Below are 16143 nucleotides of genomic sequence, written 5' to 3' on the forward strand. Positions count from 1 at the left end.
AAACGCGATTTTTCGTACAATCAGGGGCCATAATTCAGGAAGTTACGGTCCGATATGCGCGAATATCGAAAGAAACCGATATCTTTGGGTTATAAACTTACATTTCAAGTTTCAAGAAATCGGATAAAAATTGTGACCTCTATAGGGTCCACAAGCTAAAAACGTGATTTTTCGTACAATCAGGGGCCATAATCCATGAAGTTTCGATCCGATACATGCCAATATCGAAAGCAGCCGAGATCTTTTGGGGATAAACCTATATTTCAAGTTTCGTCAAAATCGGATAAGAATTGTGACCTGTAGAGAGTCCACAAACAATTGTGGACGGACGGACGGACAGGGGCGACGGCATAATACGTCCACATGAAAATGTGGGCGTATAAAAAGTAGTTCCTTTTCAACTGACCAATCAAATTCATGTAAAGCGATATCTCCTTAGGAGATATGAGATATCGGAGTAGATTATGAAATATATCACACAAGCGATATCTACTGTAGAATGTATTATTGGGTGATAAATAAAGCTATCGCCGGTTATTTTACTCGTTCCTTTTGATCAACCAATCGAAAGACGAAGTATTGCATAATGATTAAGAATGCATTAGCGATCAACACTTTTAGATTCATAGACCTATAATTTGTACTTTGATTTCAGCAGCTACTAGTTAAGGATTCTGTATGAGTGGTTGAATTACTAGTATCTATTATGGCCAGCAAGAGACGGTTATCATGTACTAGACATTGTGTGTTATCACTCTTATTAACTGGATATGTTTCATGTAGTTAATAAGTTCACAAATAATTATCATTTTACTTTTTATGTATATACGTATTGGCACATGGCTTTCATTTTTCACATCTGCTGGTCAATTGCTGTTTCGACCTTCAAACAGTTGACTATCGTTGGTTTGTTAATCTTAGTTTTTTTGTGAATCTTTGAATTGTTTGGGTCACAAAGCAACTATTATGAATATTTATTCTTGAATAATATATCGGATTTCATTGATTTAGTGACAATAGTTTGTGACTAGCAATTTAGTGGGTTTTGGGGTGCTATCAAACTTATTTTATCGGAATAGTGGTCGACTAGAATGTACCGGGCTCAAATCCCAACGTAGGCCAAGTAAAATTGAATGGGAAGCGATTTCATTTTCGACAAGGATTCAATAGAACGGTTCCTGAACGTACAGGGCGATTGTAATGAGACCTAACGTTCACAGCTGAACTAGGGAGAAAGTACCATACTCATTGTGTCACCGTCGCTCCCGCATTTTAAAGAACCCTTGCTGATTGGAAATCGATTCGAGTCGGCGGAAACACCACTTTTGAGGAAATACTCGTATAACACGTATTGCACAAGTAACAATTCCATTCAAATTATATTGTCAATCTCAACATGGTTCAAATTATTTTACAAAGGACTGAAACTTTGTTGGATATTTTTCTTGCAACCAGTGTATTTCAATATACCGAATCTTAAAACGGTTACCTTTAGATCGACCTTTCTATCTGTTTAACTACAGATTAGTGTTTGGGGTTTCATATACTTTCATCAAATGTGTGGCGTGTTGTTTTTAATCTACCTATAAGCTATGCGAACTACGATGTGGCTGTCACAATAATAACCTCTCTATATGTTGGTATGTGTAATATAAAGAAAATGTACACTCACGGTTCCTTATATACTGTAGTATAGATTCGCCCATTGCTAGGCCAATGAGGTGTATAATTTTTCCCAAAAAAATACAAGCCAAAATCTATGTTTAAGCAATATAAATAAGACTCAAAAATATTTTAAAAAATCAAAATTGTATCTATATCTGAGACACCATCGTCGAAATATTTAACATATTATTCAAAATCGCGTAAATTTATTTTCCTGCTGAGGTTGATAAATGCTTCTGTGATAGCATAAACATAAATACTCAAATATAGTTTTAGGCTCAATGAATATGGTATCGTCCTACTTTTATTTTACACTAAATTAATTGAAATTAATAATTGGATAATTATGATAACCCATTTAATTCAGGTCGACTGCTGAACATAAAATCAGTTTTATTTCGGTTGTATGAAATTATTTTTTTTTTTTTTTTAATTTCGGCATACGTTAAGAGTGAATCTTGTATACCTGACGCAGTGCATAGAAAATGACATAATTTGTGTTATGCTGTATTGTATGCCACCAAATAGTTCTACATCTTCCGTATATATATATATATATATATATATATTGACTAGTCATAATTCAACATAGAAACACTATAATCTCACTTCTTATTCCAATTTTATAATTGGTATTCTTTGTTTTGAGATGTCAACGCCTTCGGTTTGCGTTGCAAGGGGGGGGGGGGGCATCTACAGATACACCCTTCGGTTTGCGTTACTAGGGGGGCATCTACAGATACACTAACTTCCCTCTCTCAATTAGTAACAAAAACATGTGATTTTCACTTGTCAGTATCAAACAGTATTGCCACGCTGCTTCTTTCTCCTTATTCGTGCAGGCAACGCCGGATTAACCATGGTGGGGGCCCTGGGGCCTGGAACATGTGGAGGGCCCCTGATCAACGACCGCGGAGCTAGCCGGCCACCACGAGTGCCGAAGACGCGAAGCCCCGTAAGGGGGGTCTCAGGGGGGAGGGTCTCAGGGGGGAGGGTCTCCCCCCTTTGAAATTTTCAGAAATTTGAGGCCGGAAACGTGATTTCCTGAAGAATTCCAGCCCGACCGCCTCTCGGCCGCATCTCTCTCAAATTTCGAGACGGGGCACTCTTGGCCGTCTCTTTTCCCCCTGTCCGTCATTTCGTTCGCACAAGTCCCACACCGATTGCGTGTAGACACGGGCCTTCGGGCAAACGGGTAAAAATGCGCCCCCTTCTTCTCTTTCTTCTTCTTCTTCTTCTTCTTCTCCTCTCTTGACCAGGAGACCCTCGGCCGCGGCGTGCGAAGTGGAAGTGAAGAAGTAGCTGAGAAAAACAAATATACAGAGGGAGAGCTCTGTCCGTCTGAAGCGGACAAATCTCCTAGTCGACGGACAATTCTCAACGCATCGCAGCCACAACAGGCCGCTCTACCAAGTACTACAACCCGACACGCACAAACCCTAGTCGTTTGCAAGCAGATTTACCTGCCTTCGAAAGACACCTGCCGAAACACACAGGTCGGACACACACCACCCCGTTCGCCCGCGAAGGCGAAGTAGGGCCTAATCGTTCTGTCGCCGGTCTCAGAGAGGCAGACGCGCATTCTGGCATTCTGGCGTTATTTCAGTGGACCAATCCATGCGAGTGCTATGAAATGATCGCATTTCTAGAGGAGGGGGCTGGAGCCCATTGAGCCCGTTAAATCCACCACTGTAAGTGAGCAGAGCTACATCAAACCTAATTGTGAAGTCGCTCAGTGATAAATAACGGGGTCACTTGATTCGGAATCGTATTATATCCCCCACGATGATTTGATGAATGGAGGTCGTAACGTTACGACCAAGCCGGACTCGATTTTTGACGAACGTCTAACACTGTAAGTACCAAATGGTAATACGAGATTTAATCAAGAAATCTGAATATTTCGTGTGATCATGATGTGCATCTCATCAAATTCAGCTTATACCCACAACAAATATCATCAACAACAACAACAGCTTATATACAATCGTACGTCAATCAGAGGCAAAATTCGCGCTACTCACAATGATGGGGACGGGTAATTTGTTCGAGTTATACGATAATTCGAGTTAGACGATGTTCGGTCCGATAGAAGATCTCACGACAATAAAAGACCATGTGTTACACCCTTAGATAAAGCCACAAAAAGCGTTTATTTTTCAAATCTTCAAGTTTCCGGGAAAGTTGCCAAGGCACACTCTCCTGCAAGATCCATTATTTACAGTTCGAGTTAGGCGATGTAAATATAAGACTTCGATAAGGATTGTACCGGAAATTTGGTTCGAGCTATGCGATAATTCGAGTTACAGTTTCCGAGTTATTCGATGTTTTATAAAAGGAAAACGAAAGAAAATATTCGTTCAACGAATTTTGTTCCGAGTTAGCGATAATTCGCTTTATACGGGGTCAAGTTACGCGGAGTTAGAGCCGAATGATAATGATCAATGGATGAACACTCTTCTTTTTTTTGCCCCTGGCGAATTTTGCAATGGTTTCTTCGGCATTGATGGTGCGCAGGATATCGCTTTCAGAGGCCAGCCGAACCAAATACACTAGCCTATCCTGACCCATCGTAGACCGGAGATAATTTTAAATTTGGAGAAAGATCTCTCCCCAGAACAATTAGATATCATCATACACAGATATATTCTCAATATTGCTTCAACGTTGGGGAATGTGGCCCCAGGGACTTCCGATGGAGGGCCCTCGGAGCATCGGAGGGGCCCCGTCACTAGGTCACCGGCCGTTGGCGTCCTCGGTCCGACCATGCTCGAGGCGCGCAACTGTGATTTTTATGGGGGCCCTCTAATGTGGGGGGCCCTGGGGACTGGGCCCCATGGTGCCCCGTGGTTAATCCGGCGTTGCGTGCAGGAGGCTGTCTAAAATTCGGGCGATTAGATTTTTCGGGCAGGCGGATAAAGTGAAAAACAAAAATATAATATATTTGTCGAAATATATAATATATTTGTCGAAATATATAATATATTTGTCGAAATATATAATATATTTGTCGAAATATATAATATATTTGTCGAAATGTATAATATATTTGTCGAAATGTATAATATATTTGTCGAAATATATAATATATTTGTCGAAAGATATAATATATTTGTCGAAAGATATAATATATTTGTCGAAAGATATAATATATTTGTCGAAATATATAATACATTTGTCGAAATATATAATATATTTGCCTTCTAGTTGGCAAAGACATGTCCCTGCATGCCCCCGCTTTGCGACTTTGGCGCTCGCTGGTGACCAGGAATCTAAACGGCTATAATTTTCAATTCTTTCTGGAAAAGCCCCCCCCCCCCTCCTATATATGGCCCAGCGTCCCCTATGCCCCAGCGTTGGCCGATGCGGGCAGTTTTTCATGACTACACTTCATTTTGGGCGTTTTATATCGTCTGCCCTGTCCATCAATCCGTCAACAATTCGGTTGTTAACGTGATCAAGACTACAGTTTTACACGGGATTTTGTTTTCAGATTTGGTGTGACTTTGTTTCTACAAACTGTGTCAACAGTTGTAACGGGTATGTATTTTTTTAAAATTAGGTTTGAAGCATTAGTTCTGCGACCTTCCGTTCCGTTATTCCCCCATTTGTCACACTCATACAAATGCAATTTGTATGTCAGATAGATAGATAGATTTATTCGGCACAAACATTTACAACATATACATGTATATTCATATATGGTACACAATTCTTTCAGAGCTCATCCAATCACCCTTTAATCCAGCCCTGTGCTCCAGAGTTACCCCCACCTTTTTTACAAACATGGTGTGACGCTGTGGGGTCATGAGGGGATGTGAGCACTATCGATGTTCAATATTCCGTGAAATGGTCTGAAATCCGAACTTTTTGTATCAATTCAATGACATGCATTTAGGTGACAGAAGTGTAGGTCTCTCTGAGTGAAGAAGTTATACATCGAGCTTAATATTATTTTATTATATATACGCTTGTATATTAATTTTAAAAAAAATAATAGGCCAATAGGGAAAATAAATAAGTGCTGGTTTTCTCTGCCCCCCCCCCCCCCTCCCCCCAAAAAAAAAAATAAAAAAATTGCCGACCATAATTCTAAAAATACCTACTGTTTGTAATAGACACAGCAGTCAAGCATCATCATGTGGAGTATTGATTTGGGGACGTGGCACCTCACACCCATGGTCTCTGTTAGCCTATTGTTCTGACATCGATCTACCATATATTTTGTACTGACTTGCCCAGTGGCCCACTGTCGTGTGTCCCTGTCTTGTCACAATGTTCATTGTTCAGAGTGTGCTAGGGAACGATTTTCTGGACTGGAAAACACATTTGCGGCCGTCCAATTTTCAAAATTTTCCGGGGGGTGGGGGCAGTGACGGATCATGGCGAGGGCAACCGAGGCAAATGCCTTGGCACGGGCTCTGAGAAGGGGCCCGGCGATTTGGTGACAATTTTTTTTTTTATATATTCGTTAGAGAAAATAATGAAGACCCATTTCCCAAAAATTGTGAAACATAGTGGCCTTTTTTCGATGAGTTTTGAAATTATTAGGTAGTCGATATCAGAAATGTTTCCATAACCCGAAACCGAAACTATTATTTGGGATAACTGTAGCAAAACTGCATATTTACTCCTTCAGCGTCAACAAAATCGTGCCTTCAAACTCATTTTTGATCAAGAACATTCTACTGACTTGCCCCCTTTTCTAAGGAAATGCAAGCTGCTGAATATAGAGTCAAGACATAAGTTAAACAAACTTATTTTCATATATAAAATACTTAACAATGTTTGTCCAAGTTATTTATCTAATCTATTATTGAATTATAAGACTCCTTATAGCAGTATTTATTCTCGACTGACCCTTTTCAGACCGAATTTAGATATTATTAAGAATAGTTTGCGTTATAAAGGTGCAAAATTGTGGAATGATTTACCTGAAACCATAAAAACAAATTGCAGAAATGTTCATTCTTTTCGAAGACTTACTACTAATAATATGTTTCAAACATAAACCATCATCTTACTAATACTACCGGTAATACATGTACCACACGGTAAATAATTGGTGCAAGATCGATATGTTAGCCATTATGTTTAATGTTCATTTCAATATTTCAATTGATAACCGTTGTTATATTTGTTATTTTTATTGTTTTTGTTATAAAGGGCACAACGTGTAAGAAAGGTCCATACATATCGGACCTAGTTTGTTCACCCTTTCGAAATAAAGATATTATTATTATTATTATTATTATTTTTGGTTGACAGGTAGCGGTCTTGTTAATTGTCAAAAATATTTCCGTCGGGCCCCCGTTTCTCACTCAACCAACTCGCTTAACAAGAATCGCGAACCAATATCATCGGGCCCGGACGGCAGTGGGACCCCCCACACCCACCCTTCGTACTGGGCCCCTCTCTGCGATAGTTTTTTTTAGGCTTAGAACTAAGTATGACTTCTCGCCCGTGATATTCTCCACAGACCACCATTTCAGGTCGAAATTTCAAAACATATCTCGGGGGGGGGGGGGACCCCGGACCCCTTAAGCCCCAAGAGGAGAGACCCCCACCCCTACCTTAGATTGTCATGTTGCATCTTGTCAGCAACTGAGCTAGGCTACCGGCCCGGCGACGTCATGATCCAACTGGCGAGGACCCCGGTGTACCCCTTCGTACGGGGGGGGGGGGGCTAAAAAGTTCACTGGATTACATGATTGACTTTTCAGGAACCAGGCACAAGGAAGTTGTAATGGCTTTTCAGAAGCAAATCACAAGCTAGGAATAGAGGTAGGCCTACGCAGCTACGGTATACATATAAGATAGAAAGAATAGACCAGAGCTGGTTTAGTTCACGCACTTTAAATTAAACGCAAGCTCACCTGGCTGAACCCATTATTTTTATCAGATGATTGTGCCATGGGCTATTTGTTATTATAAAGATTAAGATCGTCGAAATCCTTTTAAAAAATGTTATAGGGCACAACATGACACGGATAGGCATGAAACAAAAAGAATCACTAGTCTAAGTCCACAATTAACAACTTCCGTTAACATCGAACACGCGCTGCTGTCCGTGAACGTAGATCAAAATGGCGAACACAAAACAGGACGAAGAAATGAACTCACTGTAGGTGTAATTACACTTAATTTATCATTAGCTGCGATAAATAGCATAACCATGGCTTTGTATTTTATTTTTGAAATGAAGGTGGTGATCATTGCAAGTTTTACTACCAATGCTCTGTTCCGAAGGCAACCAAGAACATAGTGTTCCAACAAGAACACGGGACGGCCAACACGAGAGTCGAGCAGGGTGTAAGAACAGATATATGGAGCGGAATTCACGACGTAATTCTCACTTCTAGGTTACAGCTAATAATATGCTTACTTTCTCGCGCGTAACTCATTATTACTTACGCATATTAAATTGGCTATTATTTAAGTATTTAATTTTAGATCTGTAAAACAAAATGCTAATTTTTATGACATTTCTGAAACAAGTATTATAATTATATGAGGTAAATCTGACTAGGCTATTGCACTTGAAGTTGAAATGTCATATAAACCATTAATTTAATTGGACATTTATTAACAGGAAAAGACCATAATCAACTCACGGTGCCATCTTACCTGTCCAATTTTCATCAGATTTGAATCCAATCTGCTGTTCAACGTCTGCTGATGATTAAACGCAAAAATGGATAATCGAGACTTTGTTTATTAATATAAATTATTGTGACAGCGGTAACAATGACAATCGAGGCTACAGAGATTTTAAAATAAGGTTTTCTATACTTAGAGTGAAGCAATTTGACTGAAATTTTCAGCTTAGTCCATTTACACCATCAAGGTTTTAACTATTATAGTGAGAACTGCCAGCTCTTTATCTTATCTTCCATAATGTATCTTTAAATATTTTAGTTTGAAATAAATGGTATTTACTTCCAATTTTATTCATTTTAATCTGGAGCCATTTAATTAATTTTAATCTGAATAAATTTTGAAATATTAAATTGAAAATTAATTTATTAGGGGTGACTGGGGCACGATGGATCATAGGGCACAGTGAATATGTGACATTAAATAAACATATTTTGTAGGGTACCCCTAAGCCTAAATGATGTACCGTAATCGATTCATGTGCGCAGGGAACCCAATTTGCCATTTTCATAGATGGAAAGGAAAGTTGCAGCAACTTGCACGTCAAAGTAAAATAATGACCAGATACATTGTTTAAGATATTTACCTAATGATCAAGCACATATTGAATACTAATACATCTGATTAATCAGTTTCAATTAGTGAATAAACATACATAACATTTATATACATGGGGACTTATAGTAAAAGTACAGGGGATAAATTTCTGACATTAAGTGGAATCATTAGGTAGCCTATATTAGTAAAATTGAAGAAACATTGACAGATGACTCTACTGGCTATGTTTATTTGTGGATTCTTTTCAGTGGATTTTGTAGGACCCCATATCAATTTTGACGTTGATCGGAAACATTTTCTTTCCAGTAAATCAGGACATACATTTCAGATTTTAATGAAGCCTTCAATCTGTCCCCCCCCCCCCCATGGTCTCTAGCGTCATTTTGGCCTAGATCTGGGGTAACTGGAAGTCACTCTGCTAAAACACAGAAACTGAGATTCAACTCAATGTTCACCACATGGCATACCAAATACATGTACAATGTTTTAGTTTTTTACTGATGTACGCAATTTTGACAGGAAATTTTAAGCAAGCAAACAAATGGAAAAACATAAACCATGACCACCAGACGCCAAAATATCCAGAAGAAACTTTTTTCATCATAAATCAGACGCCAAAATATCAAAAATAAATTTTTTTCTTCAACTAAACTATTCGTTTATTTTTTTTTCAATAACCAAAATTATGTTGAACTGGATTCAAACTGAGGGGGTGGGGGGCTGGTACACTGACGGTGATGAGAGCCTCAAGCGGAATGAGGCTGATCTGGGACACCACTGTGTGAACATCAGGGCAGGTGGCTTATAGTTTTTAATTCACCAATTTTTCCAAAAATAGTAGATTGACAGAATCCGATTCTTATCCTACCCACGCCACTAGATGCCCACATTCAGAAAAGTCACCAATTTGCTTCCATTTACGATCAAGTATCAGTGTATGTTTTTTTTATTAATTTATACCAACAATTTTTTTTTTAAATATTACCTGACATACCTCCAGGCCCCTCTAGGATCCAGGTTCCTGGACAAGTGTCCCAGCTGTTCTCCCCCTCTCACAGGCCCTGATCGTAGTGATCAGCAGTATATATTTGCTTGGTCGCTGATATCTCTGAGAGGGATGACATTGGGGCAAGTTAGTTAGCCTGCAATATTACCTTTATTTCTTCTTCAAATTAAATTCTAAAACTTTTTTATACAGAGTTTAAGGTCATGAGACGAAGAAGTCTATTCATTTTCAGCGATTTTCGATAATTACTGCCAGAGTTATGGCCCTTGATCACTTCAAAAATTCTTGTGGACGCTCTAGAGGCCAAAGTTAATATCCAATTGACTTTCAATTTATACACAGTGCTTAAGGTCATGAGATGAAGAAGCCTATTGATTTTCAGCGATTTACGATAATTACTGCCAGAGTTATGGCCTTGTGGACGCCTTAGAGGCTAAAATTAATATCCGATTGACTTTAAATTTATACACAGTGTTTAAGGTCATGAGACGAAGAAGTTTATTCATTTTCAGTGATTTTCGATAATTATTGCCAGAGTTATGGCCATTGATCACTTCAAAAAATCATGTGGACGCTCTAGAGGCTAAAGTGAATATCTGATTGACTTTAAATTTATACACAGTGTTTGAGGTCATGACAAAGGAATCCTATTGATTTTCAACGATTTCCGATATTTACTGTCAAAGTTATGGCCCTTGATCACTTTGAAAAATCTTGTGATGCTCTAGAGGCTAAAGTTATCATCCGATTGACTTCAGATTGATACACAGAGTTTAAGATCTTGAGACAAACAAGTATATTGATTTTCAATGAATTTTTATGACTTGAACAGGTAAATCCATGATATTAAAAGTTTTGTATACTAAACGTTAGCATGGGGAAGAACTATATAAAAAACAAACAAATTCTAATGGTTTTCTGATAATTACTTCATGAGTTGTTACTCTTAATCAGATTTTAGTGTATTATAAATGTTTCATTACCGAAAGAAGTAAAAATATTTGACTGCCCGGACGATTTAACTGCTGTGGGCGTATGTTTCGTTGCCTGGCAACCTGTCTTTTAAATTATTAGAAAAATAAATAAAAACAAATTTAGTGTAAATGGGCAATTCTGCTCGGACCAGTTTGTATTACCACACATATGTTATCGATGCCATATGATGTGAGTCACAGGTAAACTATACTGGGCGTCATCTTGTACAAAGCTAAAAAAAAAAAAAGCTTTCATATTACCGCTATAGAATAGATCGATTAACCATAATTATGTAAAAATGTATCAAGATGTTGCCAGGGTGTGTGTTAGATCATTAGATCATAAGGTCAGTCAAGTGGTGTGGTACGTGACAAGGAGTAGGGGCGCCTGTCCGAACTTACAGGTTTTCTTGAGGTCCTCCGGTTTCCTCCCACTTATTGCTACATTGTATCAACATTATCAAATTTCCTGCTTTTTACTTTCCCCCCTCCCACCACATTCCTGCACAATACAAAACAGTTGCCCAAGCAAGGGCATTATATACACTTATTTAGATTTATACTACCGGGTAGGCCCATTAGGTTTCTCTGCTACCGATATTAGATGGCGAGCAGCATAGATTTTTGAAATTTCAATTTAACATTTAACTTTCTAAAAACTGAATGAAATTGAACCACTTTCGGACTGATTTTCCTTTTAGAGATTCAACTTTCACAATATTGTAGTTTGCAAGGGATTCCTATAGTGCTAAATGATGCACCAGACCTTTAAATTAAAATTGTAATTTCAAAGGGTAAACAAAAATGGTATGCAAAATACTGTTAAGGTTTCTAGTTAATCCCTTGCAGACTACATGTACATGTAGTACTAAGTCATTGTTAAAGTTTTTATCTCTAAAAGAATTATCAGTCCAAAAATGGTTTAGTCTTGCTCAGTATTTAGAACTGCTATGATATGTTCAAAAAGAATGGAAACCAAAATAGCCAAAATTGTGGTCTAAATTTATCTAAATATTTAATTGATCGTTTTGAATTCTTATGACCAGTCCACTGTATGGTCGTTTTGACTGAAAAGTATTTCAGGTTTGATCAGATTTTTGGTCTGTCTTGGTTTCCGGTTGTTGAATAGCCATAACCCTTGTAGTGGTAGTTGTAAACTAGAGTGCCATTTTTTATAGGCACACACATAGTTTGGGCATATACATACCGTAATTGTAACCAGGGCTGTTGGTCCGGTGTCAACAATTGCTTGTTAACACGATAGAGACAAGAGTTTTTAACATATTTTTTTTTCAAATATTTGGTGATGATTGCATACTTTGCAACTTTTTGTTCCAGAGTTATTACCCCTTCATTCCGACCAGAAAGTTTCTTGTTAACACAATATAGGCTAGAGTTTTTGAAAGATTTTTATTCAAACTTGGTACAAATCATAGTAATGACTGGAGCTCTACTTGATTATCAGGCATTTTAATTTAGATCAACAATAACAAAATGTTTATCAAAATTAGATGACTTCAGTCAATTGATGTGGTAAAGTAAACATAATTTTAAAATTTATATCTTGGTATGGTGTAAGTTAATAGAAAATATCATTTTATTTATCACTATTGCAGGGAAACGAGTGAAAATATACAATTACAGTTAACTGATGCTGACGGTACAACATATTCATCAATTGTTTCACAAGATGAAATGAACAAAATTCAAAATGGTATGTATCAGACCAGCAAAGTTTATAAATTTGAAAGTTTTGTAAGATTTGTATTTCTGAGTAATTTAGCTTATTTAGTAATGAACAGGCCCACGGCAGCTAAGCCGTCCTAGCCAACCATAAAGAATGTCCATCTCAACAACCATAGCCTTTATAGAGGTTCTGCAACTAATGATAAAAAAATCACTTAAAATCATATCATTTTCAAAATAACTGTTCAAAATGATTCAGGCCAATAAATATGGTAGTAATTGTAGGAAATCATTGAGAATCAATTGGCTTCTGGACATAAACACTGTGTGTGTACCGGTATCGGATGATAACTTTAGTCACTAGAACATCCATAAGCGATCAAGGGCCATAAAACTGTGTATTTACAAGTTAATCGGATGATAACATTAGCTTGTGGATTGACAGATTTGACTAAATTTTAGTGTAAGCGTATATATTTTATTTCAGTATGATTAGAAATACAGATCTTTATTTGGTTTCGTTTTTTTATACTTTCGATGGCCTACACCACATGAAGATCAAGTTAGACTGGAAGGTCGTGTCAGGGGTTGTATGAGCGCCTTTTTTACCCGATCACTTTAGACATTGATTAATCAATCAGCGTTGACATTTCTAGTGGTTTACCCACAGTTTCATGCATGGCACGCCAAGAAGTCGCTGTAACAGACCGTTTCATTGGCTAATCCCTCACTTCAACTAAAACGCCGGTAATATAAGAACTCTTCCAGACAAGTAAAATGAAATTTTGAACTATAAGAAATAAAACGAAATAGGATCTGTGTTTTAATCAGATTGATTTTATTTAATAATACTGAAAATAAAGTGATTTATATGTTACTTGTGTGTTCTAGAATGTCTATTAACCAACAACAATCTATCAAATGATGACGGTCCTGATCTGCAGAGGCATTATCCGTAAACAAAAATTCAGTGATTTTGACAATTAAAATTAAAAAAAAAAATGTAGGCTAAAACAAATTATTCATTAAAATATTACGATATATATGTACTTTCAGATATTGCATGTTGACATACTGTGTAGGCAAAACTTATCACAATATATTTTTACAAGTGAACAATATTTATAAAATTAAAAGTTGTTTCTTTGCAGTTTTCTCTCTCTTTTTTTTGTAGATCCAGTCTATAGAACTAATTTTTTGTTAACATTGAAAGAAACAAATTCTGAACAGAAACCAAAGGAGCCATTTAAAACAAAAGGTATATACATATATATGTATTATAAATTTGGACAAAATTTGTAAATGAAATGAAATGGGGTTTAATGTCTTACTGTTCTACTTCGACTGGGCTAATGAAGACGGGCATACGCCATACAGTGCCTACTCTTATATACTCTTCAAAAAAAGGAGGGGATATTCAGAAACAATACAAAACTGCAGAAATGCACTGCTGTTTTTATTAGAGGTAAGCAGTGTATGTTAATAACAGGCCAATTGTCTACTAATGAACATAAACAGTTTATATGGGCGGCTTATCTGACGGCCCCATTTCACTCGCAAAGAGATACACTGTCAAAAGTGAAAATTGACGTTTTTGATTTTTGTCTTAATAATGAGTAATTGCTCCACCAATCCTCAGACATTCAGCAATTTGTCGTGGCATGCTCCTAATCAACCGCCCAATCACGATTGCCGAGTGGTTAGCGCGTACAGTATCATAAGATCTGTCCCTGATTCAACTGGCGTGGTTTCGATTCCCCAGTTGTATGTGACAATGAGTAGGGTTGCCTGTCCAACCTGGTGGGTTTTCCCTGGGTCCTCTGGTTTCCTTCCACTGGTTAAGACCGCTAACCCCAAGCGAATCATTGAAATAAAAATTGAACCATATGCTGTGTTGAGTGGACATTAAAGCCCATTTCTCTCTCTCTATCTTAAACACTTAGCCACTGTAAACATAGGAAATAAAGGCAAATACTGTTAGAAAAGTATATTGAACAGAAATAAAAAAGTAATAATTGAAAACTGAACAAAATATAAATGTACAATTTACTGGATTATGGTATCTTCTTTGAGCTAGAGCGATATTAGAGTCTACCCTATTCTTATATGCTCACATTGAAATGTGGTCGCCCCCCCCACCCCCCCCAATTGAGGCTAAAGTTAATATCTGATTGACTTTAAATTTGTACATAGTGTTTATGGTCATGAGACGAAAACGCCTATTGATTTTCAGCAATTTCCGATAATTACTGCCAGAGTTATGACCCTTGATCACTTTGAAAAATCTTGTGGACGCTGTAGAGGCTAAAGTTAATATCCAATTGACTTTAAATTTGTACGCACTGTTTAAGGTCATGAGACGAAGAGGCCTATTGATTTTCAACTATTTTCGATAATTATTGCCAGAGTTCTGGTCCTTGATCACTTTGAAAATCTTGTGTACCTTCTAGAGGCCAAAGGTAATATAAATTGCTTAAGGTCATCAGACAAACAATTGAAAACACGTGCGACAAGCCTTGTTGACTACCCAGGTGACTTAGCTGTTGTGGGTGTATGTTTCGTTGCCTGGCAACCTATTTCTTCCAATATACCTGACATCAGATAACCCTGATTCTGAGTGTATAAATTATACAGCTAAGTGATGGACAGATTCTAATGTCTTAACTAGGAGTTCACATTCATTTAGCAAGCAAACTCGTGTATACTACTAACATTTCTACTTTCAGAAAACAGTTTACCAAAAATGTGGACCAAAGACGAAACTGATGTCCTTGTAAAACTTCGTATAGAAAAAGAACCAGCATTTCTTACTAGAAAGGTCCATTTTGAAGTTTGGGCTGAAATTGCTGAAGAAATGCGAAACGATGGATGGGAAGTGACAACTAATCAAGCAATTAACAAATGGAAATCATTAAAACGATCATATATTGCTATGGCATCCCAGGATGGGTTAAGTTCTAGACCATTTGATTATTTTCAAGAATTTCATGAAATGTATGCTGATACGACCCGTGTTAAGTTAGCCAAAATAAACCAATTCTGCAAATCTGCTTTAAAAAAGTACATAAATACATCTGCAAGTAATAACAGTTTTGAAAAGTCTCCCGAAAAAGGTCTAGTCATTGCTCAAATGGAGTCATTACAAACTATTAATAATGGCGACACATTACTTTCTGATGGGAATAATTCAGATTCAGAAGATTCTTGCAATTGTGTTCATTCATGCAAAAGAGGATCAAGGAAACGATTGAATGATTCTGAACCTATTACCGATTTCATGAAAGAATTTGTTGAATTGCAACGAGAACAGATTTTTCAACATCAAGAATTTCTTCAGAAACAAGATGAACAGCTGTCAAGATTTGAAAGATTTTTGAACAGCATGCCACATAAAAAGAGGAAAATTTGACATTTGAAAAATTGGTTATAAATAGAGATGAGATCGAAAAAAAAAATTGTAATAATTGATCATTTTGATCTGTGCAAGTTGTTATTGTTGTTTAAATATTTAATCTAATAAAATAAAAATCTGAGTATTAGTTCAATATTTATCCCGCACAAAACAAAGTTATGGCTGGATATTGATATATGGGCTCT

The 16143-nt window shown here is 37.2% G+C and overlaps 1 protein-coding gene across 1 annotated transcript; it reads left to right on the forward strand.

Annotated features, from left to right (window-relative positions):
- Positions 1–7703: 7703 nt before the first annotated feature.
- LOC126825722 (uncharacterized) lies at positions 7704–16079 on the forward strand. Its single transcript, XM_050555494.1, has 4 exons — positions 7704–7789; positions 12477–12574; positions 13721–13804; positions 15273–16079. The coding sequence occupies exons 1-4, from the start codon at positions 7752–7754 to the stop codon at positions 15953–15955; spliced, it is 903 nt and encodes a 300-aa protein (XP_050411451.1). The 5' UTR covers positions 7704–7751; the 3' UTR covers positions 15956–16079.
- The last annotated feature ends 64 nt before the right edge of the window (positions 16080–16143 follow it).

Source organism: Patella vulgata, chromosome 6, assembly GCF_932274485.2.
Source record: "Patella vulgata chromosome 6, xgPatVulg1.2, whole genome shotgun sequence".
In the NCBI taxonomy this organism is placed as follows: domain Eukaryota; kingdom Metazoa; phylum Mollusca; class Gastropoda; family Patellidae; genus Patella; species Patella vulgata.